Genomic DNA, 25700 nt, shown 5'->3' with positions numbered 1-25700 from the left:
ATCTGGAACACGTCCTCCAGCCCGAAGAATTTACTCATCCAGGCCCCCATCATGTGGGCCCGGTGCACAACCTTAAACTGGATCAGACTGAGCCTGGCGCATGTTGCGGTCATGTTTACTCTGCCCAGAGCTTCTGCCCAAATACCGTCCTCCATCTCCCCCCCCCCCCCCCCCCCCCCCCGAGCTCCTCTTCCTACTTAAGCTTCAGGTCCTCAGTCTGTGTATCCTCTGCTCCCATTAGTTCTTTGTAAATATCTGAGACTCTACCCTCACCTACCTCTCCCCTAGAAACTACCCTGTCCTGCCTCCCCTTTGGCGGGAGGTGTGGGAAGGACGGCACCAGTCTGCGCACAAAATCCCGCACCTGTAAGTGTCTAAAGTAATTCCCTCCCGCCAGCCCAAACCTCTCCAACATTAATGTAGGAGTTGAGTACTCTTTCACCAGTTGGGCAGCTTCCTTTGCCGCTCCCCAGTGGAAGGAAACCCCAGCACCCCCGTGACTGTAATTGTGCACCAGGTGCATCTGTCGGCTGTCACGCTCCAGCTTCTCCTATTCCAGCCTCAACGCTGCCCTAGTAGGCCTCAGACCCACTCCTTCAAATAACTTATGAGAGAGCTTGAGACTTGGTTCCCACACACAGTGCTCCTGGAAAATTGCCTTGCTGTCACATGGGCCAACAGACATGTGCCAATTGCCTTTCTGCCATGTTCCACCCAAGGTAACGCTGGTGATTCCTGGGAAGGTGCAAGTGGCCCCGCTGTGTATACGAACAAAGTGTTCCAGCAAAGAAGCATGGACCTTCTGGATTTGGCCCCTTACTGGGGAAGGCAGTGGCACAATGGTATTGTCACTGGACTAGTAATCCAGAGACCCAGGGTAATGCTCTGGGGACATGGGTCGGAAAGCCACCAGGGCATGACGACCATGAAACTATTGTCGATTGTTGTAAAAACCCATCTGCCTCACTAACATCCTTTAGGCAAGGACATTGGGGGGAATCTATGTGTTGAGCCAGAGGAAATGGGTGAGGTACTAAATGAGTATTTTGCATCAGTGTTCACCAAAGAAAGGGACATCATAGAATCATAGAATTTACAGTGCAGAAGGAGGCCAGAAAAATACCTTGTGGAAGATGATTCTTGGGTCGGGTGTGTGGACAGTCTGGATCATGTTAACATCGAAAGGAGGAGGTATTGGGTCTTTTAAAAGACATTAAGGTAGATAAGTCTCCTGGGCCGGATGGCATTTACATCAGAATATTGAGGGAAGCAAGGGAGGAAATTGCTGGGGCCTTAACTGACATCTTTGTGTCCTCATTGACTACAAGTGAGATCCCAGAGGACTGGACAATAGCTAATGTGGTACCGCTGTTTAAGAAAGATAGCAGGGATAATCCTGGAAACAATAGGCCGGTGAACCCCACGTCGGAGTAGGTAAATTATTGGAGAGAATTCTCAGAGACAGGATTTATACCTGTTTGGAAACAAATGGACTCATTAGCGATAGACAGCATGGTTTTGTGAAGGGGAGGTCGTGCGTCACTAACTCGATTGAGTTTTTTGAGGATGTGACGAAGATGATTGATGAGGGGCGGTGGATGTTGTTTACATGGACTTCAGTAAAGCCTTTGACAAAGTGCCTCATGGCAGATTGGTACAAAAGTTGAAGTCACATGGGATCAGAGGTGAGGTGGCAAGATGGATACAGAACTGGCTCAGCCACAGAAGGCAAAGGATAGCAGTCGAAGGGTGTTTTTCTGAATGGAAGGTTGTGACTAGTGGTGTTCCACAGTGATCTGTGCTGGGGCCTCTGTTGTTTGTAGTATACATAAACAATTTGGAGGAAAATGTGAGGTAATGCATTTTGGTAGGTCTAACATAGAGGGAAAATATACCGTAAATGGCAAGACTCTTAGGAATATAGAAATATATTCTTAGGAATATATGGGGTCTCTGTTGTGGGGATTTGTATGGGGGTCTTTAGTGGGGGGCATTGTGAGCCAGAGGGGGCCGTCCGATGGTCACTGGGGACACCAAAGTTATGACATACCCCTTTGGTCCACCGGTTCATCATGCTGGGGCCATGCTGACAAATACCTGCACCAATCCACATCCGTGTGAATCCTGGACCAGAGGGCCGGAGAATCACAGAGGGCCGGAGAATCCGGTGCCCAGCTCGTTAATAGGATGCAAATGAGTCTTTTTTTTTTATTTAAAAAATAAATTTAGAGTACCCAATTCTTTTTTTTCCAATTAAGGGGAATTTAGCATGGCCAATCCACTTAACCTGCACATCTTTGGGTTGTGGGGGTGAGACACGGGGAGAATGTGCAAACTCCACATGGATAGTGACCTGGGGCCGGTATCGAACCTGCGTTTGAATCCATAAACTTCATTTCATTGAAATTAAAATCCATTGAATTTCATTTCATAAGGCAGCACTGCTAACCACTGCGCCACTGTGTCGCCTAGCAAATGAGCCATTTTGATCTATCTGAATCCTCCCGCTGGTACGTGGCGTGAACCTTGATATCACCACCAACAGGGGACCCAAGTATTGGAAATAGATTGGTACCGGGCATTCATCCTGTTTTTTTGACAACATTGGATTGTCTGCCTGATTCTGCCCAGGGTGCTGTTCATCAAGCTGGTGCTGAGCGTCACTGGGACACTGCAGGAGGCCAGAAAGAGGGAATTCCGTATGAGAAAAAGGAGGAAGGTTAACAGTGACCGGCGACTAGGAGCTGTGGGCCACACTTGCAGACTGAAATGAAATGAAATACAAATCACTTATTGTCACAAGTAGGCTTCAAATGAAGTTACTGTGAAAAGCCCCTAGTCACTACATTCCAGTGCCTGTTCGGGGAGGCTGGTACGAGAATTGAACCGTGTTGCTGGCCTGCCTTGGTCTGCTTTAAAAGCCAGCTATTTAGCCCAGTGTGCTAAACCAGCCCCTGAACTGAACTGACTGAACTGAGTTCTGCAAAGCGATTACCCAATGGGCAGCACGGTAGCATTGTGGATAGCACAATCGCTTCACAGCTCCAGGGTCCCAGGTTCGATTCCGGCTTGGGTCACTGTATGTGCGGAGTCTGCACGTTCTCCCCGTGTGTGCGTGGGTTTCTTCCGGGTGCTCCGGTTTTCTCCCACAGTCCAAAGATGTGCAGGTTAGGTGGACTGGCCATGATAAATTGCCCTTAGTGTCCAAAATTCCCCTTAGTGTTAGGTGGGGTTACTGGGTTATGGGGATAGGGTAGAGGTGTTGACCTTGGGTAGGATGCTCTTTCCAAGAGCCGATGCAGACTCGATGGGCCGAATGGCCTCCTTCTGCACTGTAAAATCTATGAAAAAAAAATCTGCATTTGGTCCCCAATATAGAGGAGGCCACATCATAAGCTGCAAATATTGTAACTAAGTTGGAAGAAGGAAATCATTCGGAAGAAGTATTTGGCGTCTTGAAAGGTGAAGAGAGAGGAGGTACAAGAGCAGGTATTGCAGAAAGCTGAAGCGGAAAAGAGAGATAGGTTGTTGGGATAGGTCGACCAGGATGTCGGAGAGGGAACGGTCCCATCAGAGTGCTGAAAGAGGAAAGGTGCATTTGATGGCGATATCACACGAGGTGGCAAAAATGGTGGAAGATGATATGTTGAGTATGGAGGCAGGTGGGATGGAAGGTTAAGATGAGGGGAACGCATCGTGTTCTGGGAAGGAGGATAAGGAAGGAGAAAAAGTGTGGGAAATGGTGAAGCACAGTCAAAGGCCCTGTGAACTACTGTGCGGAGGTTGGGGAGGTGGGTTGTCCTGGGTTATGGAAAGAATATCAGGAATGCTAGTGTCGAAGGTTACATCATCAGACAGATCTGACAGAGATGGAGAAACTGGGAGATTGGAATTGTGTCCTTACTTATTATTATTATTAAAACGACTAGAAGAAATGTGTGAGAAAGTGTGATTGAAGTAGCTGTGGGAGTCAGTGAATATTAGCCTACCTTCAGAAATGGAAGGCACGGGGAGGTGAGAGGTTGAGGGAGGGTAGAGACTAAGATGGACCAGGTGAAAGTGAGGACAGGGTGGAAACTGGAAACAAAGCTGATTGTATTTTCCAGTTGGGATAGTGTAGAAATGGAACTGATCCAACCATCAAGGTACCAGAGAAAGAAGTGAGGGAGGAGGCCCGAGTACAACTGGAACAATGAATGACATACCCCACAAAAAGGCAAGGACAGCTAGGACATGCCAACCCAGTTAACATATTGAAATGGTTAGCTTGAGTCCCTCAATTGTTTTTTTGTTCACAGGATGTGGGCATCGCTGGCTGGGCCAGCATTGTTGCCTATCCCTAATTGCCCTCGGGAAGATGGTGGTCTGCTGTTTTCTTGAACCGTTGCAGTCCATGTGGTGTAGATATACCCGCATTGCTGTTAAGTTCCAGGATTTTGAGCCAGAGACAGTGAAGGAGCGACGATATGTTTCTAAGTCAGGAATGTTTGTGGCTTAGAGGTTTATAAGATGATGAGGGGGATAGATAGAGTGGACGTTCAGAGACTATTTCCTCGGGTAAATATAGCTGTTACAAGGGGGCATAACTATAAGATTCAGGGTGGGAGATATAGGAGGGATGTCCGAGGTAGGTTCTTTACTCAGAGTGGTTAGGGTGTGGAATGGACTGCCTGCTGTGATAGTGGAGTCGGACACTTTAGGAACTTTCAAGCGGTTATTGGATAGGCACATGGAGCACACCAGAATGACAGGGAGTGGGATAGCTCGATCTTGGTTTCGGACATTGCTCGGCACAACATCGAGGGCCGAAGGGCCTGTGCTGTACTGTTCTATGTTCTCTGGAGCTGCTGCCACTGTCCTTCAAGGTTGTGGAAGTTGTGGGATTAGAAGATAATATCGAAGGAGCCTTGATGAGTTGCTGCACTGAATCTTGCAGATAATACAAACAGCTGTAACTGTGCGTTGGTGTTGGGAGTGAATGTTTAAGGTGGTGGATAGGGTGCCAATCAAATGGGCTGCTTTGTCCTGGATGGTGTTGAGCTTCTTGGTGGAGCTGCACCCAGGCAAGTGGAGGGTATTCCATTATCACTCCTGACTTGTGCCCTGTAGAAGGTGGAGAGGCTATGGGGGATTCGGAGGTGAGTTACTCTCTGCAAAATTCACAGCTTCTGACCTGCTCTTGTAGCCACAATATTTATATAGCTAGTCCTTCCTGTTCAGTTTCTGGTTAAGGATAACCCCCAGGATGTTGACATTGAATCACATACAGAATTGCAGAATCAGAAACTTTCTAACCTCAGAAGGCCCACTTCTGTAGAAAAAGCCCCATCAGGTCCATTTTTCACTCCGGGGTGTAGGTTCGTGGCAGGCTCACTGCAGTTTGGAGGTAGTCACAGGGACAGCCGAATGCTTTGGGCAAACTTCATCCTAGTTGTTTGCTCACATGTTAGGCGGTCCAGGCCTCACCCCTTATACCTCATCCCCACTCAACCTCACCCATGCCAATCCATGTCATTCATCTTCCCCACCCACTCCCAATGGCCCCTCTTGCTCTATGTGCCAATTTGGTCAAGCCTCATGAGAGCCCAGACTCCCATAAAAGGATGTGAGTACGTTGACACAGGAGCAGAGAAGATTGACAGCTTAGCGATTTTATAATAGGCTATTTTTTCTGTGATCTCTTTTGTCAATGGCTCTGTGTTTATTTACACACAATAAAGATGTGTCAAGTACTTATAGCTTCTGCTATTGATACTTAAATGGTCCGGCACTGACTGACACTTTTATAGGGTTGTCACAACGGCAGTTTTTTAAAAACAAAATTGTAGAATGATTGTTTTTTAAGCTTATCCACACAAACCGTTGTTACCCTTGGGTTAATTGGTTCAATATAGAATCTCCTCTGATCTTTCGTGGCCAGTAACAATCTTGTGATCATTCACTAATTTCAATAATTTCAATAATCTTTAGTGTAACAAGTAGGCTTACATTAACAGTGCAATGAAGATACTGTGAAATGCCCCTAGTCACCATAGTCTGGTGCCTGTTCGGGTACACAGAGGGAAAATTCAGAATGTCCAAGTTGCCTAACAGCACGTCTTTCAGGAATTGTGGGAGGAAACCGGAGCACGCGGAGGAAACTCACGCAGACACAGGGAGAATGTGTAGGCTCTCCACAGACAGTGACCCATGCAGGAATGGAACCTGAGACCCTGGCAATGTGAAACAACAGCGCTAACCACTGTGTTACCGTGCCGCCCATTGCTCTTAATTGCTCTCAACATATAGCCACTCACCAAATTCATTTATTCCATGGTTTCTTCTCAACAAATACACCTAAGAAAACCTCCTAAATTAAAACAGCTTCAAAAGTAAGCAAATTATATGAACTTCAGGAGCCGGGTCAGGTAGACAGAAACTCACATTGGGGCCATTGATTATAATCAAAAGCCCACCAACATTACACTCCCTGCTGTTTCTAAAGCTCAGTTACCAAAGTAGGCTATTCATGCATTCTTCCAACCAGCACTGACATTTCATCGTATCATTTTAAAACTATTCAACCAACTTTAGAATTACTAACCAGATAATTTGTTACTCTTTGAAAAGTTTTATAATTACCATGCATCGATATTGGCTTTATTTGCTGCTGGGTGGCAGGTCTTCTACAAAGGAACATGATTTACACTGACCTTCCATCATAAACAATGTAGCTTTCCTGCTCTGATTGTCTTGTACACAAATAGCGTGGCAGATTTATTTTGTATTGAAGGTGGCAGCAGTTGAACATAGTCAATGATAAATAGCAAAGTAAATGAAAAATGGTGCATCGAGTTGCAGGAGCAATCGCTACCCATTACAATTTGGCTTTCAAAGTTATAACGAGCTTCCTCAATATATCGCAAGGAATACTGAAGATGTCAATGTCAGTGTAGAAGCCCACTGCTTTCTAATACATCTAATAGGTAAAAGTGATAGTTAAAAGATAGCTATTTAGCATTAAGACCCTGGTCTACTGACCATTTTAAAAACTCACTCATAACCTCAGGTCATTTCAAAACACACATTCAGCATTTCAAAACATAGCTTCAACAGAACACAGCATTATAGATTAAAAACGAGATTCCTATGCAGCTCACAAGATAAAAGTAACCCAAGGACATGGCAAGCTCCATGGCAACAGCATAGAGACCACTGTCCTAACAAGCAAGTCAGCAAGAAACTGGTTCAAGCTGTATGCGATAAGGAAACCGAATCGCATTCCATAGCTCATACAAGAATACATTTAAGTTAATGTTGCATATTAAATGACACGCCAAAACATCGAATCAAACTTATTTGATGTTAACCCAAACCAATTAAGATTACATCGGGGTATAGCTAGATGGCTAAAGTATGATATGATTTAGTATAACTGTGATAGATCGTACGGCCATTTTCCTCTCATGAATCATCTATACTTCGATCTAACTTACTCGCTGTCTCTCTATTTTTCATATTTTCACTTTTCCATTCTGACTCTTGAAGTAAATACAAGCTGTTTTGCCGTAAGCAAGAAAATAATTTCTGTATTATTTGAAAGTTGAATTTTCTACAAAACTGCTTCTCTTTGAGTCCTTTTGCTAGCTGGACTTAGTAGAAGATTTAAATGATTCTCAATTGTAATCGATAGAGACAAATAAAACTATTCATATTTGCACCTGAGAAGTGTTAACTCAAATTTCTACTGAGTTTCAGTGATCGCAAGTGCCACTAGATCCACATGGTAGAATCCTATTCACTGATGGTTCCTCTTTTATTGACAAGGGTATCAGAGAAGCTGGGTGGGCAGTCACAAGCCCATACGAAGTATTAGCTGAAGGAAATTTGCCCCCAGGTACATCAGCTCAGCAGGCCGAATTAAAGGCACTAAGAGAAGCATGTCATGTGGCAAGAGATAAATCTGCTAACATCAATACTGATCCAGATATGGTTTTGGAGTAGCACATGATTTTGGCCATCTGTGGAGAAAAAGAGGATTTCTCACAACAGCGGGTACACTTATCCGAAATGGAAAGGAAGTACGAGATCTTCTCGAAGCTATGGCCTTACCAAAAGAAGTATCAGTTCTAAAATGTAAAGCCCATACTCAATGAGGACACTATGGAAGTAAGAGGAAATGCTCTTGCGGACCAAGCAGCAAAGGAAGCTGCCTCCCTTTCTGCCTCTCAATGGCATCAGGAATCCAGACACATTTACAAATTGGGAGTAACCACCTTATTACATGAGTTACGTGAAATGCAGGAAGTTTGCACAAGAGAAGGAAAATGGACATGGTTAGAATCAGGTATCCAATCGTATGATGATGAAATTCGGAGAGAAGTTCAATCTTGTAAACCAGTCGCACCACAATCACTAATGCCCTTTTTTAGCTCAACAAATTCATTCATTGGGACACATATCACCTCAACAAATGATGGATCGATTTGAGTCCTTTTGCTAGCTGGACTTATTAGAGAATAAGATTGTGGTAGTCACCACTGATGTATATATTAGGTGATTTGTGGTAAGGCCCTGTACTACAGGTACGGGGGTAGTTCCCTGCCTGCTGGCTCCGCCCAGTCGGCGGAGTATAAATATGTGTGCTCCCCGTACAGCAGCCATTTCGCCAGCTGCTGTTGGAGGCCACACATCTTTATTACACATCTGAGTGTAATAAAGCCTTGATTGCATCCAACTCTCGTCTTTGTGTAATTGATCGTGCATCAAAGATTTAAATGATTCTCAATTGTAATCGCTAGTGACAAATAAAACGATTTGCACCTGAGAAGTGTTAACTCAAATTTCTACTGAGTTTTAGTGATCGCAAGTGCCACTTGGTCCGCGTGGTAGATCTCTACAGTCAGGGAACAATGAAGGAGAAAGTTTAGGTTAATTATAGAAGCTATCACAGCAGTGATGGTGAATGTGTGTAAGCAGCATTGCAGGTATAGGGCTGCATTCTCCACTGCCTGACACCGCTGTCTGACGGCAGCAGAGAGTAGCCTGAGGCCAGAATTGAACCGGGGTACCAGGAGCTGTGAGGCAACACTGCTAACCACTGTGCCAGCGTACCGCCCCACGTTTGCCATTTAGCAACATTTCCCGATCCATCATAGCCAGCTCGCACCTCATACCATCATAGTTTCCCTGATTAAGATTCAGGAATTTAGTCTCAGAATCAACTACGTCATACTCCATTCTATCATATTATGGTTGCATGACTAGATTACCAATTATTCCCTTCTCATTACAAAATACCCAGTCTGGGATGGCCTGTTCACCAGTTGGTTCTTCAATGCATTGGTCAGAAAATCATCCCGTTTACACACCAGGAATTTCTCCTCTACGATATTGATACTAATTTGATTTTCCCAATCTATGTGCAGATTAAAGTCGCCCATAATTACAGATGTTTCTTTATTGCATGTGTCTCTAATTTCCTTTTCCACGCTATTCCCAGCATCCCCACTACAGTTTGGAGGTTTATATATAACCACCACGAATGGTTTTTGACCCTTAGTGTTTCACAGCTCTATCCAATCTGATTTCACATTGTCAGAGCGAATGTGCAGGATTCTCCTGCTCTTGGCGCGATGGCCCGACGTCGGTGCCAAGAACGGCGCAACCCACTCCGGCATCGGGCCACCCGGAAGTTGTGGAATCCTCCACACTTCCGGGGGCTAGGCCGGTACCAGAGGGGTTGGCGCAGCGCCAACTGGCGCCGAAGGGCCACCTTGTTCCCGCGCATGCGCAGAACCGGCGGTGTGTTTCCTGCGCATGCGCAGGGGGGTTCTTCTCCGCGCCAGCCATGGCGGAGCCCTAAAGAGGCCGGCGCGTAGGGAAAAAGTGCCTCCACGTCATAGGCCCACACCGTGCGACCCCCCCCGGGGCCAGATCCTTCCCCCACATCCCCCCCCCGCCCCCCCCCCCCCCCCCCCCGCCCCAAGGACCCCGCTTAACGGCTGACAAACCAGGTCCCAACATGGTGGGCCGTGTCCATTTCATGCCGGCAGGACTGGCCACGAACGCACGGCCGCTCGGCCCATCGGGACTCAGAGAATTGCTGGGGGGGGGGGCCGCTGCTAATGGCCCCCAGCCGACATAGAACATTACAGCGCAGTACAGGCTCTTTGGCCCTCAATGTTGCGCCGACCTGTGAAACCACTCTAAAGTCCATCTACACTATTCCATTATCATCCATATGTTTACCCACTGACCATTTAAAGGCCCTTAATATTGGCAAGTCCACTACTGTTGCAGGCAGGGCATTCACGCCCTTACTACTCTGAGTAAAGAACCTACCTCTGATATCTGTCCTATATCAATCTCCCCTCAATTTAAAGCTATGTCCCTTCGTGCTAGACATCACCGTCCGAGGAAAAAGGCTCTCACTGTCCACCCTATCTAATCCTCTGATCATCTTGTATGCCTCAATTAAGTCACCTCTTAACCTTCTTCTCTCTAACCAAAACAGCCTCACGTCCCTCAGCCTTCCCTCATAAGATCTTCCCTCCATACCAGGCAACATTCTGGTAAATCTCCTCTGCACCCTTTCCAATGCTTCCACATCCTTCCTATAATGCGGCGACCAGAATTGCACGCAATACTCCAAATGCGGCCGCACCAGAGTTTTGTACAGCTGCAACATGACCTCATGGCTCCGAAACTCAATCCCTCTATCAATAAAAGCTAACACACCGTACGCCTTCTTAACAACCCTCTCAACCTGGGTGGCAACCTTCAGGGATCTATGTACATGGACACTGAGATCTCTCTGCTCGTCCACACTACCAAGAATCTTACCATTAGCCCAGTACTCTGTCTTCCTGTTATTCCTTCCAAAATGAATCACCTCACACTTTTCTGCATTAAACTCCATTTTCCACCTCTCAGCCCAGCTCTGCGCCTTATCTATGTCCTTCTGTAACTTGTAACATCCTTCCGCACTGTCCACAACTCCACCAACTTTAGTGTCATCTGCAAATTTATTCACCCATCCTTGTACACCCCCCTCCAGGTCATTTAAAAAAATGACAAACAGCAGTGGCCCCAAAACAGATCCTTGTGGTACACTACTAGTAACTGGACTCCAGTCTGAACATTTCCCATCAACCACCACCCTTTGTCTTCTTCCAGCTAGCCAATTTCTGATCCAAACTACTAAATCACCCTGAATCCCATCCCTCCCTATTTTCTGCAAAAGCCTACCGTGGGGAACCTTATCAAACGCTTTACTGAAATCCATATACACCACATCAACTGCTTCACCCTCATCCACCTGTTTGGTCACCTTCTAAAAGAATTCAATAAGGTTTGTGAGGCATGACAAAACCGTGTTGCCTATCTCTAATCATGTTATTCCTTTCCAGATGATTATACATCCTATCTCTTATAAACCTTTCCAAGACTTTTCCCACAACAGAAGTAAGGCTCACTGGTCTATAGTTACCGGGGTTGTCTCTACTCCCCTTCTTGAACAAGGGGACAACATTTGCTATCCTCCAGTCTTCTGGCACTATTCCTGTAGACAAAGATGACTTAAAGGTCAAAGCCAAAGGCTCAGCAATCTCCTCCCTAGCTTCCCAGAGAATCCTCGGATAAATCCCATCCGGCCCAGGGGACTTATCTATTTTCACACTTTCCAGAATTACTAACACCTCCTCTTTATGAACCTCAAGCTCTTCTAGTCTAGTAGCCTGAATCTCAGTATTCTCCTCGACAACATTGTCTTTTTCCTGTGTGAATACTGACGAAAAATACTCATTTAGCACCTCTCATCTCCTCGGAATCCACGCACAACTTCCCACTACTGTCCTTGACTGGCCCTACTCTTGCCCTAGTCATTCTTTTATTCCTGACATATCTATCGAAAGCTTTAGGGTTATCCTTGATCCTACCTGCCAAAGACTTCTCATGTTGCCTCCTGGCTGTTCTTAGCTCTCTCTTTAGATCCTTCCTAGCTAACTTGTAACTCTCGAGCGCCCTAACTGAACCTTCACGTCTCATCTTTACATAAGCCTCCTTCTTCCTCTTAACAAGTGTTTCAACTACTTTAGTAAACCACGGTTCCCTCGCTCGACCACTTCCTCCCTGCCTGACAGGTACATAGTTATCAAGGACACGCAGTAGCTGTTCCTTGAACATGCTCCACATTTCCATTGTGCCCATCCCCTGCAGTTTCCCTCCCCATCCGATGCATCCCAAGTCTTGCCTCATCTCATCATAATTGCCTTTCCCCCAGATATAACTCTTGCTCTCCGGTATATACCTATCCCTTTCCATCACTAAAGTAAACGTAATCGAATTGTGGTCACTATCACCAAAGTACACACCTACCTCCAAATCCCACACCTGTCCTGGTTCATTACCCAGTACCAAATCCAATATGGCCTTGCCTCTCGTTGGCCTATCTACATACTGTGTCAGGAAACCCTCCTGCACACATTGGACAAAAACGGACCCATCTAAAGTACTCGAACTAGAGTGTTTCCAGTTAATATTTGGAGAGTTAAAGTCCCCAATAACAACTACCCTGTTACTTTCGCTCCTATCCAGAATCATCTTTGCAATCCTCCTCTACATCTCTGGAACTTTTCGGAGGCCTATAGAAAAGCCCTAACAGGGTGACCTCTCCTTTCCTGTTTCTAACCTCAGCCCATACTACCTCAGTATTCGAGTCCTCATCAAACATCCTTTCTGCCACCGTAATACTGTCCTTGACTAACAATGCCACCCCTCCCCCTCTTTTATCACTTTCCCTGAGATTACTGAAATATCTAAACCCCGGCACCTGCAACAACCATTCCTGTCCCTGCTCTATCCATGTCTCCGAAATGGCCACAACTTCGAAGTTCCAGGTACCAACCCATGCTGCAAGTTTACCCACCTTATTCCGGATGCTTCTGGCATTGAAGTAGACACACTTTAAACCACCTTCCTGCCTGCTGGTACACTCCTGCACCTTTGAAACCTTACTCATGACCTCACTCCTCTCAACCTCCTGTATACTGGAGCTAAAATTCAGGTTCCCAATCCTCTGCTGAACTAGTTTAAACCCTCCTGAAGAGCATTAGCAAATTTACCCCCCAGGATATTGGTACCCCTCTGGTCCAGGTGTAGACTATCCCGTTTGTAGAGGTCCCACCTACCCCAGGGAAACCATCCCTGCAGCCACGTGTTCAACTGCTCTCTCTCTCCCTATTCCTCGTCTCGCTAGCACGTGGCGCGGGTAACAACCCAGAGATAACTCTGTTTGTCCTAGATCTAAGGTTCCACCCTAGCTCCCTGAATTCCTGCCTTACATCCCTATCCCTTTTCCTATCTCTGTCGTTGGTACCTATGTGGACCACGACTTGGGGCTGCTCCCCCTCCCCCTTAAGGATCCCGAAAACACGATCCGAGACATCACGGACCCTAGCACCTGGGAGGCAACACTCCAACCGCGAGTCTCTCTCGTTCCCACAGAATCTCCCATCTATCCCCCTAACTATGGAGTCTCCAATGACTAATGCTCTACTCTTCTCCCCCCTTCCCTTCTGAGCAACAGAGACAGACTCTGTGCCAGAGACCTGTACCCCATGGCTTACCCCGGGTAAGTCGTCCCCCCCCCCCAAACAGTATCCAAAGCGGTATACTTGTTACTAAGGGGAATGACCACAGGAGATCCCTGTACTGACTGTTTCCTCCCAGCCCCTCTCACCATCACCCATCTATCTTTATTCTTCGGAGTAACTACATAAGAACATAAGAACATAAGAACATAAGAACTAGGAGCAGGAGTAGGCCATCTGGCCCCTCGAGCCTGCTCCGCCATTCAATGAGATCATGGCTGATCTTTTGTGGACTCAGCTCCACTTTCCGGCCCGAACACCATAACCCTTAATCCCTTTATTCTTCAAAAAACTATCTATCTTTACCTTAAAAACATGTAATGAAGGAGCCTCAACTGCTTCACTGGGCAAGGAATTCCATAGATTCACAACCCTTTGGGTGAAGAAGTTCCTCCTAAACTCAGTTCTAAATCTACTTCCCCTTATTTTGAGGCTATGCCCCCTAGTTCTGCTGTCACCCGCCAGTGGAAACAACCTGCCCGCATCTATGCCGCCCTGAAGCTTCTATCTATGACCACCTCTGCCTCCCGAATGATCCGAAGTTCATCCAGCTCCAGCTCCAGTTCCCTAACACGGTTTCTGAGGAGCTGGAGATGGGTGCATTTCTCACAGATAAAATCAGCAGGGACACTGACAGCGTCCCTCACCTCAAACGGCGTAAACCTGACTCCCGCCCGCAAACCGACGGCAGAGAATACGGCAGCCGGCGTCGGAGCGGCGGGATATCCCCCCCCTATCCCCCCCCCCCCCCCCCTCCCCCCGGTGATTCAACAACCCGGCAGGTGGTCGGAGAATCCCGCCAAATATCTTCCCTCTCTATTGCATTAATCTCCTCTGATTTTGTTAAAATCAATCCAACCCCACCATCATTTCCTTTTAGTTTATCCTTTCTGGACACCGAATGCCCTGGGATGTTCAGATCCCATCCCTGGTCGCCACACAGCCGCCACTCCGTAATTCTGACTATATCATATCCATTTATATCTGTTTGTTCAATGAATTCATTCATTTTATTGTGAATGCTTTGCGTATTAAGGCACAAAGCCTTAGAGCTTGTCGTTTGACATTACTTCTCCAGTTCCCCCTATTTTTCACTTCAGGCCCTGTTTGATTCTGGCCCTTGATTTCTTTGCCTATCATTTTTCTTATTACCCTTACAGCCGTTTTAATCTGTCCATGTTTCCCCCTCCTCTGACTCCGTGCATAGGTTCCCAACCCCCTACCACTGTCGCAACTACTCCCCCTAAAGCATCAGTCCCAGCTCTGCTCAGGTGTAACCATCTAGTTTGTATGGTCCCAGCCCTCCGGAACCGATCCCAATGTCCCAGGATTCTGAAACCCTCCCCCTTGCACCATCTCATCAGCCAGATATCCATCAATATATCCTGCTATTTCTACTCTGATGAGCATGTAGCACTGGTAGTAATCCTGAGATCGCCATCTTTCTTCCCAGCTCCCTGTATTCTGCTTTTAGGACCTCATCACTTTTTAAACCAATATCATTTGTACCAATATGCACCACGACCACTGACTGTTCCCTCCCATTTCGGTAATGTCCTGTCACCACTCTGAAATATCCTTAACCCTAGCACCAGGGAGGCAACATATCATTCTCGGAGTCTTTTTTACAGCATCAGGAGCTGCAGCTGGAAACACTTCCTTTTTAAAAATAAATTTAGAGTACCCAATTAATGTTTTCCAATTAAGCGGCAATTTAGAGTGGCCAATCCACCTACGCTGCACATCTTTGGGTTGTGGGGGCGAAACCTACACAAACACGGGGAGAACGTGCAAACTCCACACAGACAGTGCCCCAGAGCCGAGATTGAACCTGGGACCTCGGCGCCGTGAGGCAGCAGGGCTAACCCATTGGAAACACTTCCTGTACCAATGCTGGCCCCAGGAGGTGGAAATAATTCTGGCTTCCCACATAGAGCAGGACGATCACACAACGGCTTTGAGCACTCTGCCTGACTTACCCCTTTGAATTAAATTACACCTTTCGGAAGATACTTAACAACAAATAATATCAATTACTCTCGGGCCCTTCTTCCCTGCACTTTGTTATTACAGAATGTAGCTGTTACAAACAATGAAACACAAAATAACACCTTAAAAACTATAAGTGATAAAAGTATGAAATACTTACCCTACCATACTCACCCAATCAGCTGCTTCCCTACATAACCTATGAATCCCGATGTCACTTCAGAAGATCCAAGCTAACACTCCGCTCACAGTCTCACTCTTTTTGTTGCTCCTTTATCCACCCAGCTCCGCTCTCAGTCTCGCTTTGTCACTTGTTTATCCACCAGGTTTCTCTACCAGTCTCGCTCTTGCTCCTTTATCCTCCCAGCTCCGATCTCTGTCTTTATGTATTTTGTTTACTTTATTACAGTACCTTATTTCACCTTAACTTGATTCAACTTTACTTCCCTATTGCTAGTGTTCCTTACTGAAATTCAAGGAGCAACTTTATATATGTTTTTCTAATTAAAGCTATTTAAACACACTCCCTCACAGCAGCTTCTCACCAACCAAAGAACTTAATGTTTTCCTGTGATGTTACTCACGAGTTTCTTTTTGAAACTCAGCCCGCTGCCACAGTCAGGGTGTCCCTCGCAGGTCCAGCTGTCTCCGCTCCTGGAATGTAAAAGCCTATCGATCTGAGCCGTGAAAATGTTCAAGGACTCAGCTTTCACAGTTTTACAGGTCCTATTTACCAAAGCCACCTCTTGCCTTCCTGAGGAAAGGTAGAAAATGAAAGGATCACTTTGTTCCCTCCTCACCGAACTCCCTCAGTCACCAAACTCCAACTTAAGCACTATATTGTATACCAAAGCAGCACTCCAGTGCAGACATGGCACTGTAAGATGGTCTGCTTTTATACTCTCTGAATCCAGCCTCTGAAAACCAGTTTAAACCGGCTATCTAATTAACTAGCTGTCGTTGCAAGCAAAACCTGCCCGAATCCGATTTTAAACCTGGCCTAAAACTCACCTTCTTCCAACCCAAAGAACAAATTTTAGTTAATTACTAAATTAAAGAAAGACTAGACTTTAGATATAAATTAACCCTTAAATTCCTTCAGTCACCTAATGGGAAAGATGATCAACATTGTGCTCTGATGCATGATGGTAAAAGAGGACAATTGCTAACATAATGCCGTGAGGCATGCTGGTAAAAGAGGCCACCAGATTTGTCGGTGTGAAAAACTGCCTCTCTGCAGAATGAACATCATGGTAACAGACAGAAAGACTACTTGCAACTGGAAATTTCACTGATAACACTTTGTTTTGGAACATCAAGAGCAAGGCACTCTCAAGGATGAATGATGCCTAGAAACTGAATGATTGGTTAACTTAAACCTTATCAAATAGTCGGAACGTCCGAAACTCAACAGTGATAACCTTGAGGATCAACCTTCCCAAGAGCAGACCTGAGTTTGAAAACTCACAACCGTACATCCTTCAGAGCAAGCCTGGCCATTTCTCTCTGTACGGGTCAAATATTTTCATTCAAGTCATGAGTCTTGAAACTAATGCGATTGTTTGAATAAACACATAGCTTAAATTCTGAGTTGGACAATAAACTGTATTAATTCGACGAGCAGTGAGTATTCAATTTTACCTGTCATCAGTTGCTGCCAGCAGAGGGCAACAACACAGCAAACCCTAACTTAAGCAGTCTACTGCAGCCCAAAGCAGCACACGATTCGTGTGAAATACTGCTTGGGCTACCACTCCACTGTAACAGCGAACCTGTTTCCTTTTCCTCAATGTTGAGAAATCTCCTAATAGGTCCCACTTTTGGATCTGAAAAGTGTCCGCTACACTTCAAATTGCCCTGGAATACGGAAGCATCTCAAAACTTTGAACAGGTGAAGTAAGCCAAATCACACTACTACAATGAATGGATAATTTCCATTCATGTTCTGCATACACCTCCTCCACAATAGTCCTCAATACCGGGGCCCCGCAAGGCTGTGTACATAGCCCCCTACTCTACTCCCTGTACACACTCGACTACGTGGCAAAACTTGGTTCCAACTCCATCTACAAGTTTGCTGACGATACGACCATAGTGGGCTGGATCTCGAAAAACGACGAGTCAGAATACAGGAGGGAGATAGAGAACCTAGTGGAGTGGTGCAGCGACAACAATCTCTCCCTCAATGCCAGCAAAACTAAAGAGCTGGTCATTGACTTCAGGAAGCAAAGTACTGTACACACCCCTGTCAGCATCAACGGGGCCAAGGTGGGGATGGTTAGCAGTTTCAAATTCCTAGGGGTACACATCTCCAAAAATCTGACTTGGTCCACCCACGTCGATGCTACCACCAAGAAACCGCAACAGCGCCTATACTTCCTCAGGAAACTAAGGAAATTCGGCATGTCCACATTAACCCTTACCAACTTTTACAGATGCACCATAGAAAGCATCCTATCTGGCTGCATCACAGCCTGGTATGGCAACTGCTCGGCCCAGGACCACAAGAAACTTCAGAGAGTCGTGAATACCGCCCAGTCCATCACACAAACCTGCCTCCCATCCATGGATTCCATCTACACCTCCCGCTGCCTGGGGAAAGCGGGCAGCGTAATCAAGGATCCCTCTCACCCGGCTTACTCACTCTTCCAACTTCTTCCATCGGGCAGGAGATACAGAAGTCTGAGAACACGCACGAACAGACTCAAAAACAGCTTCTTCCCCGTTGTTACCAGACTCCTAAATGGCCCTCTTATGGACTGACCTCATTAACACTACACCGTGTATGCTTCACCCGATGCTGGTGCTATGTAGTTACATTGTATACCTTGTGTTGCCCTATTATGTATTTTCTTTTATTCCCTTTTCTTCCCATGTACTTAATGATCTGTTGAGCTGCTCGCAGAAAAATACTTTTCACTGTACCTCGGTACATGTGACAATAAACAAATCCAATCCAATCCATACCATAAAATTGAGCAATGTCATGTATGAAAGTCAGTGATGGTGCAATGCCAGATTTGTAACCCGTACATCCCAAGGACTGGCTAATCAAATCAATAAGCATGTTCCTTTGGCTGTTTGTAATAGGCAGAGTACAGACCGTACTCAATCAGTCTATGCTGGCAAAACCCAAAATAAAACATCCAATGCTAGATGTCATTCCATGATTGGGCAGCATTTGCTGAACAATCCTGACTGAGCTAATAACTACACTAACAACCAACTAACAAGATAATCAGTCAAGCTTATAAGGTTACGCGTGCCAGTAGAAACTTACATTCATACACACGAACCCTTATCTGCAAACAAAAGGAATATGTTCAAGCCTTATATCTTTTTTGAATTAGTTGGCGGTTTGGGGAACTTATCGATCTCATTGCTTTCTCCATGGCAACAACTTGGTCAATCAGAGGTGACTCAACTTGCCAACCAATCAGTGGGACTTGAACCTGGAATCTTATGGCTCAGAGACATGGGTGCAACCAATTCAAGCACAACTGATAAGGCAGAGAGGGGAGGCCTCCCAAATTCAGGTTGAAAGACTCACCGTTTCTCCAGCCAAGGTAAATAGTGGGTACAATCGCAAAGCAAAGTGGTGTACATCCAGCCAAAGATGGCCTCTGGAAACCTCATCAGCTCAGCATCATTCATAACCCGAAATGCTAGCACACTGTCAGACCAGAATGGGATATGTTCCACAGGAGGTTCTTTAAATATCTCCCATCTGGAAAAGCATAGAAAGAAAACATTTATCATCAGGCAGAACAGCAATGTAATATTTTAATTATCCTGATGTTCCCAAACCTCTCTATCTCTCTCTCCCCCTTCAAGATGCTCTGTAAAACCTACTGTTTTTGTTACTGGTCCTACCAACATACCTCCGAGTCAAATTTAATCATGTGAAGTATCCTGCGATATGGTAGTAAGTTAAAGGTGCTATTGAAATGCAAGTTGGTGTTGTTGGATACTCCAAATTTAAAGAAGACATTGGGCTGGATTCTCCACAGCCCCGCACCACAATCGCGGCCGGTGTGGGGGGGGCGGAGAATCCTCTTTCATGCCGTAATCGGGCCCGGTGCCGGTTCGGCGATTCTCCGGGACCTGAAAATCGGCGATACCGCGGAGTACTCCGCCCCACCAGGGGCACTGCCAGCGGCCCGCCCAGCTCCCGACCGGCCAAATTCCCAACGGCGTGGAACTAACCACCTATTGCCGGTCGGGGTACTGGCGTGGCGGCTGCGGACTCAGTCTGCGGGTGGGGGCTGGGGTGGGGGCTGGGTGGGGGCTGGGGCTGGGGGGGGGGGGGGGGGGGGGAATTGGATACCGGGAGGGGACTTATAGGTGGCTGACGATTAAATGTGCGCGGTTTGAGGCTATGGCACGTGGCCGATTGGGGGGTCATTTTTTTGCGGTGTGGTTCCGCAGTCGAGTCCACAATTGAGCATGGCACGGACTCTGGAGACCGCCGCCATGCGCATGCGCGGACTCCGAACCAGAAGTACGGGGTCCCGTATCCGCAGCAAAAGCTGCGAGTTTCACTCCGGGTCCCTGTAGGCCCCCTGCAGGGCATTGAATTTGTGTAACTTTGTTCTAGGAATTTCAGGAATAAAACACAACTGTTTTTACGCTGGCGTGGGGGACATAGTCTCATTTTGGGAGAGTCCAGCCCAGTTAATTTCAAAGTTGGTGAAAATGAATAATTGTTCTGAAGGTTGGCATTTCCTATTGCCAGTGATATAGAGTTCACAACCCGCCCCACCGGTGTTACAGCGTGGCACCTGTCCCTTGCCATTATTCTTTCAACGTTCCCAATGTGTGCGTGGGTTTCCTCCGGGTGCTCCGGTTTCCTCCCACAGTCCAAAGATGTGCGGGTTAGGTGGATTGGCCATGCTAAATTGCCCGTAGTGTCCTAATAAAAAGTAAGGTTAAGGGGGGGTTGTTGGGTTACGGGTATAGGGTGGATACGTGGGTTTGAGTAGGGTGATCATGGCTCGGCACAACATCGAGGGCCGAAGGGCCTGTTCTGTGCTGTACTGTTCTATGTTCTATGTTCTATGATACGGCAGAGAAAGCTGCCGTTGGGTTTGCAGCTTTAATACTGCTTTTCCAGGCCACCTTTGCCGATATTCCTCCCTCTGATTCTATGATTCAATCAACTGCATACATTTATTGTTTTAAAAGCCTTCCATAAATCCACCTCCCCACAGGCTCCCCCCAAACATTGCTCCCAGTGTTACCAGGGGGCAGTGCCCCAGGACAGCATCCGGGCATCAATTCAAATTTCACAACCTGCCGTTGTGGGATTCGAACCCGGGTCCCCAGAGCATTACCTTTGGTCTCTGGGTTACCAGGCCAGCGATAATACTACAATATCACCGCCTCCCCTTTTACATCAGCATGAAATGCAAGTTGGACGTCTCATGGGATTTTCCACTCCTATCACCGATCTTGCCAATGAAAATAGGAACGGAAACTGCCCCCAAATAAAATAGTTAAAGCACTGAATGAGGCCATTCAGTCCACCCTGTCTGTGCTGGCCCTCAGAAGGAGAAATTCACCTTGTGCCAATGCCTGCCTTTCCCCATATCCTTGCAAATGTTTCCTTTTCAGATAATGATCCAATTCCCTTTTCAATGCCTCGATTGAAAATCCCTCCAGCACCCACTCAGGCTGTGCATTCCTGATCCGAACCACTCGCTGTGTGAAAACACTTTCCTCATGCCTGCTGTTGCTTTTTCTGCCAACTACCGTAAATCTAGCCCCTCAGGTTCCCGATTCTTCCACTAATGGGAACAGTTTACCCCTGCCTACTCAGACCCGGTCTCTCATGATTTTGAATACCTCAATCAAACCTCCGCTAAGCCTTCTCTTCTCCGAGGGGAACAGTCCCAACTTCCCCAATCTATCCACATCACTGAAGTTTCACATTGCTGGAATCATTCTCATTAATCTTTTCTGCATTCGCTCGAATGCCTCCACCTCCTTCTTGAGATGGAGTGCCCAGAACTGGATGAGATATTCCAGTTGAGTCTGAACCAGTGTTGTGTACACATTTTAACATAACTTGCTAACTTTTGTGCTCTACACCCATATTGAGCCCAGGGTGCTGTATGTTTTAATCTCTCCAGACACCTTCAGTGATCTATGCACATACATCCCCAGGTCCATCTGCGCCTGTACCCCCTTCAGAATTGTGTACTTTATTTCTCTGCATTCTTCCTATCAAAATTATGATACATTAAAAACATTTGCTGATTTGCAGAGCATTACCCTTTACGAAGATCATCAGGGAGTGGTAGCACCTTTCACAGGTGGGCTCCCCAAACTCTTTGGCGTTGCTCATTGTGTATTTGCTCCTCACCTTCATCTAGCTCTCACCTGTGGCTCTAAGTAATTGTCAGCATGACAGACGATGGACATGACTTGCACGTGAATAGGGTTAAAGTGAGGGACCCTCACATCCTGAGATCCCTTGGTCCAGCGGCAAGGTGAATCTAGATGGCTGGAGATCGATCCAGATGCAGTGGGTGAACAGGACGTCCTGTGCCTTGTCGAGCTCTACGCAGTCCACAACACCGTGCTGACCCACCGTCAAGGCGATTGGACCTTAGATTGGCAACAACCCAGTAAACTGCATTGATGTTGGGGGAAACCAAGTGAGGGCAGCTATTGGGTCCCCTACCCTCAGTCATAGGGATTTGAACGCTCCGGCATGGGAAGCCTGATTCAGGCGGATTGGGGGAATTAATCTAAATTCCAATAGTCTCGTAGGCAGGATAGCATTGTGTTGTGGAATGCATGGAGCTCGATAAGACACAGAAGATGTCCTGGCCACCCACTATACAGATCTATCTCCAGCTGTCCAGATTCACCTTACCACTGGAATCAAGATAGGTCAGGATGAGAGAGTGAGGCAGACGATGTGCAACTCTCCCTGACTATAATATCATTTAAATACAGGTCTTCGTCACCACTTGCAACCACTGTCATCCATTAGCTATCTGTATCACAACTTCAGTGCGAGGGGCGAGTGATGCAGCAGCAGATGGAGATTCACTGGGAGCTGTAGCTCTGATCCTGCACACAGGTGACTCAGGCCATCCGTTCGTTTCTCAGTCAAAGGAAGTTGAAGGGGAATTCAGCAGCTGTCTGAGTGAGTGAGTAACCCTTTTCAGAACTTCGCTGCTCACCTCCCTAATATGAGGAAGGGACTAGAAACAGTGCCTTAAACATTGTTTGCTTCACCTTCCTGGACAGCAGGCCACAGTCAGCAGGGATCCCATCAATTCAGTCACATCGATATCGAAAAAGAAAGTTAAGGTGACACAGGTAACCACCGGCACATGGAACGTACACATCCTCATGGACAATGCCATAGCCGACAGAACTGAGAGAAGAACTGTGATTGGCTAGGTACACTGCCCTCAGCATTCTACCAGAGGAAGGCCAACTCAAGGAAATCGGCGCAGATTTCACATGGAAAAGAAGAGCTAAGCTGGCGAAGGTGACCTTCAGAGATACAGTGTACTCCACTGTTCTGGAGGCCTTTGGCCCTACCTCTTATTGGCATCAACATTGATTTGATGAAAAAAATGAGGTAATCCAGAAACTATTGTAGGAGAAACCTCTACAGAGTTTACCTCAAAGACAATCATCACTATCCAAGCACAATGCCTACTGAAACATCTGCAGGTTTTGCCCAATGTGAGCTACTTGCCCGAATCTTCAGTCATTCACCGGCTACAAAGACTGGAAGAGATTCTACAATGCTCTGAAATCTGTCTATGGGCCCCTGTCTACTAGCTTATCACCAATCCTCAGTGCTGATTGTTCATCACTGCTCATAGAAGAAAACAAATTCAGAAAGATGGCCAGAGAACTTTAACCAACACACCAATCGGTCTTCATCCACCAATGGAGAAGCAAGCAACAGGCTGCCACAGGCTGCCATCAACTGTCCTCCTGATGACCCTCTCATGCTGTTAGAAATGATCAACGCGGGGCAGCACGGTGGCACAGTGGTTAGCATTGCTGCCTATGGCGCTGAGGACCCGGGTTCGAATCCCGGCCCTGGGGCACTGTCCGTGAGGAGTTTGCACATTCTCCCCATGTCTGCGTGGGTTTCACCCCCACAACCCAAAGATGTGCAGGATAGGTGGATCGGCCACGCTAAATTGCCCCTTAATTGGAAAAAATAATTGGGTACTCTAAATTTTTTTTTTTTTAAAGAAATGATCAACGCAATCAATCTCTTGTCTAACAGCAAACCTCCCGGAGCTTATGCAATTCCAGCTGAGGTTTACAAGGCTGGCGGTCAATACCGGGTCAGGAAACTCACTGAACTCTTTCAGTCTATAAGGGAGCAGCAAGGAACCATCCCATAATAATACAAAGGTGCCTCCATTGTCCATCTGTACAATTTTGCGACAATTATAGAGAAATCACACTCCTCTCCATCACTGGCAAATTCTTTGCCAGAATTCTGAACCAAGATAGTGGAACATTCCGACCAGGAAATACTGTCAGACAGTCAGTGTGGTTTCACAAAAGGTTGAGAAACCATTGATATCGAGTAGGGAGCTAGACAGCTCCAGGAGAAATACCAAGAGCAGAACAACCACCATACTGACCTGACCCTGACCTTGTCAGCCATGAGGGCCTTTGGAAGGTGATAGAGAAATCCGACTTCTCTGGGAAACCCATCACAGCGTTTAACAATTCCATAATGGTATGCTTGCTCCTGACCTGATGATGGGGAGTCTTCTGACCAGTCGCTAATGGAGTGTAGGGTATGCGAGCACCAACCTCCTTCACATTTTATCCTCTCATGCTCGCCAATGCCTTCCATGACGGTGATTGTGGCATCAAAAGCTGATCTTCATGAACAGGAAGCTGCTCAATCAGAACCGAGACCAGGCAAAGAACAAGGTCTCCAAGGACATCCTTCGTGGTTTCCTGTTTGACAATGACGGTGCACATGCTGCCAATTCAGAGCTAGCTGTGCAATTTAGCAAATTGGGCTTGATCTCCAATGCATGCAACAACTTTACGATCAAAGATTTACCTTGGAAAGAGCACACTACTCAAGCCCACACATACACCCTATCCCCATAACCCAATAACCCCATCTAACCTTTTTGGACACTAAGGGGAATTTATTATGGCCACTTCACCTAACCTGCACATCTTTGGACTGTGGGAGGAAACCGGAGCACCCAGAGGAAACCCACTCTGACACGGAGCACAAGCAGACTGCGCACAGACAGTGACCCAAACTGGGAATCGAACCTAGGACCCTGGAGCTGTAAAGCAACAGTGCTAACCACTGTGCTTCCCTGCCGCCTCATCCGAGCCGGTTTACCAAGCATTCACACCATATTCAGACAGTCACACTGAGTTGGGATGGTCATGTAGCCAGATTCACCAAAGTGAATCTTCAAATGAAAATGAAATGGAATGAAAATCGCTTATTGTCACGAGTAGGCTTCAATGAAGTTACTGTGAAAAGCCCCTAGTCACCACATTCCGGCACCCGTTCGGGGAGGCTGGTACGGGAATTGAACCCGCGCTGCTGGCCTGCCTTGGTCTGCTTTAAAAGCCAGCTATTTAGCCCTGTGCTAAACCAGCCTCCATCTTTTATGGAGAGCTTGAGTTTTGAGGTGCTTGTCATGATGGTGAAAGGAAACGCAGCAAGGTAATCTGAAAGCTTCACTTCAGAGATATGATCTTGACTTTGATGCCCTGGGAGAAGCTTGCCCAGGATTGCAGCACCTGGTACAACCATATGAAAAATAAAGGGTGGGCCTCTCGAGAAAACAAACAATTATCAGACGCAGAGAGAAAAGGCAAGCAGAGGAAATCCCAAATCAGAAACTTGTCCAAACCTCGCTCACCTGCCCTATCCTGCCTTATTTGCAGCAGGAACGTCTCGATGTAAATCTGCTTTAGCAGTCACCTACATACCCACCATAACACTGCCAAACACCCCAGAAAATGAACATGGTTATCTTCACCTCAAAGGATGAAAATGAAAATGAAATGAAAATCGCTTATTGTCACGAGTAGGCTTCAATGAAG

The 25700-nt window shown here is 46.6% G+C and overlaps 1 protein-coding gene across 7 annotated transcripts in view; it reads right to left on the bottom strand.

The window, feature by feature from the left end:
- ddo (D-aspartate oxidase) overlaps window positions 1-25700 on the bottom strand; it is a 216476-nt gene that overhangs the window by 63351 nt on the left and 127425 nt on the right. For all 7 annotated transcript variants that reach the window (XM_038799172.1, XM_038799170.1, XM_038799168.1 and 4 more), the window contains exon 4: window positions 19171-19347. In XM_038799172.1, the coding sequence (XP_038655100.1) occupies window positions 19171-19347 (177 nt within the window). The remainder of the gene's footprint in view (window positions 1-19170; window positions 19348-25700) is intronic.

Source organism: Scyliorhinus canicula, chromosome 6, assembly GCF_902713615.1.
Source record: "Scyliorhinus canicula chromosome 6, sScyCan1.1, whole genome shotgun sequence".
Taxonomy (NCBI): Eukaryota; Metazoa; Chordata; class Chondrichthyes; order Carcharhiniformes; family Scyliorhinidae; genus Scyliorhinus; species Scyliorhinus canicula.
Note: the sequence above shows the minus strand (reverse complement) of the source record. Positions and strands in the feature narration are given on the sequence as shown.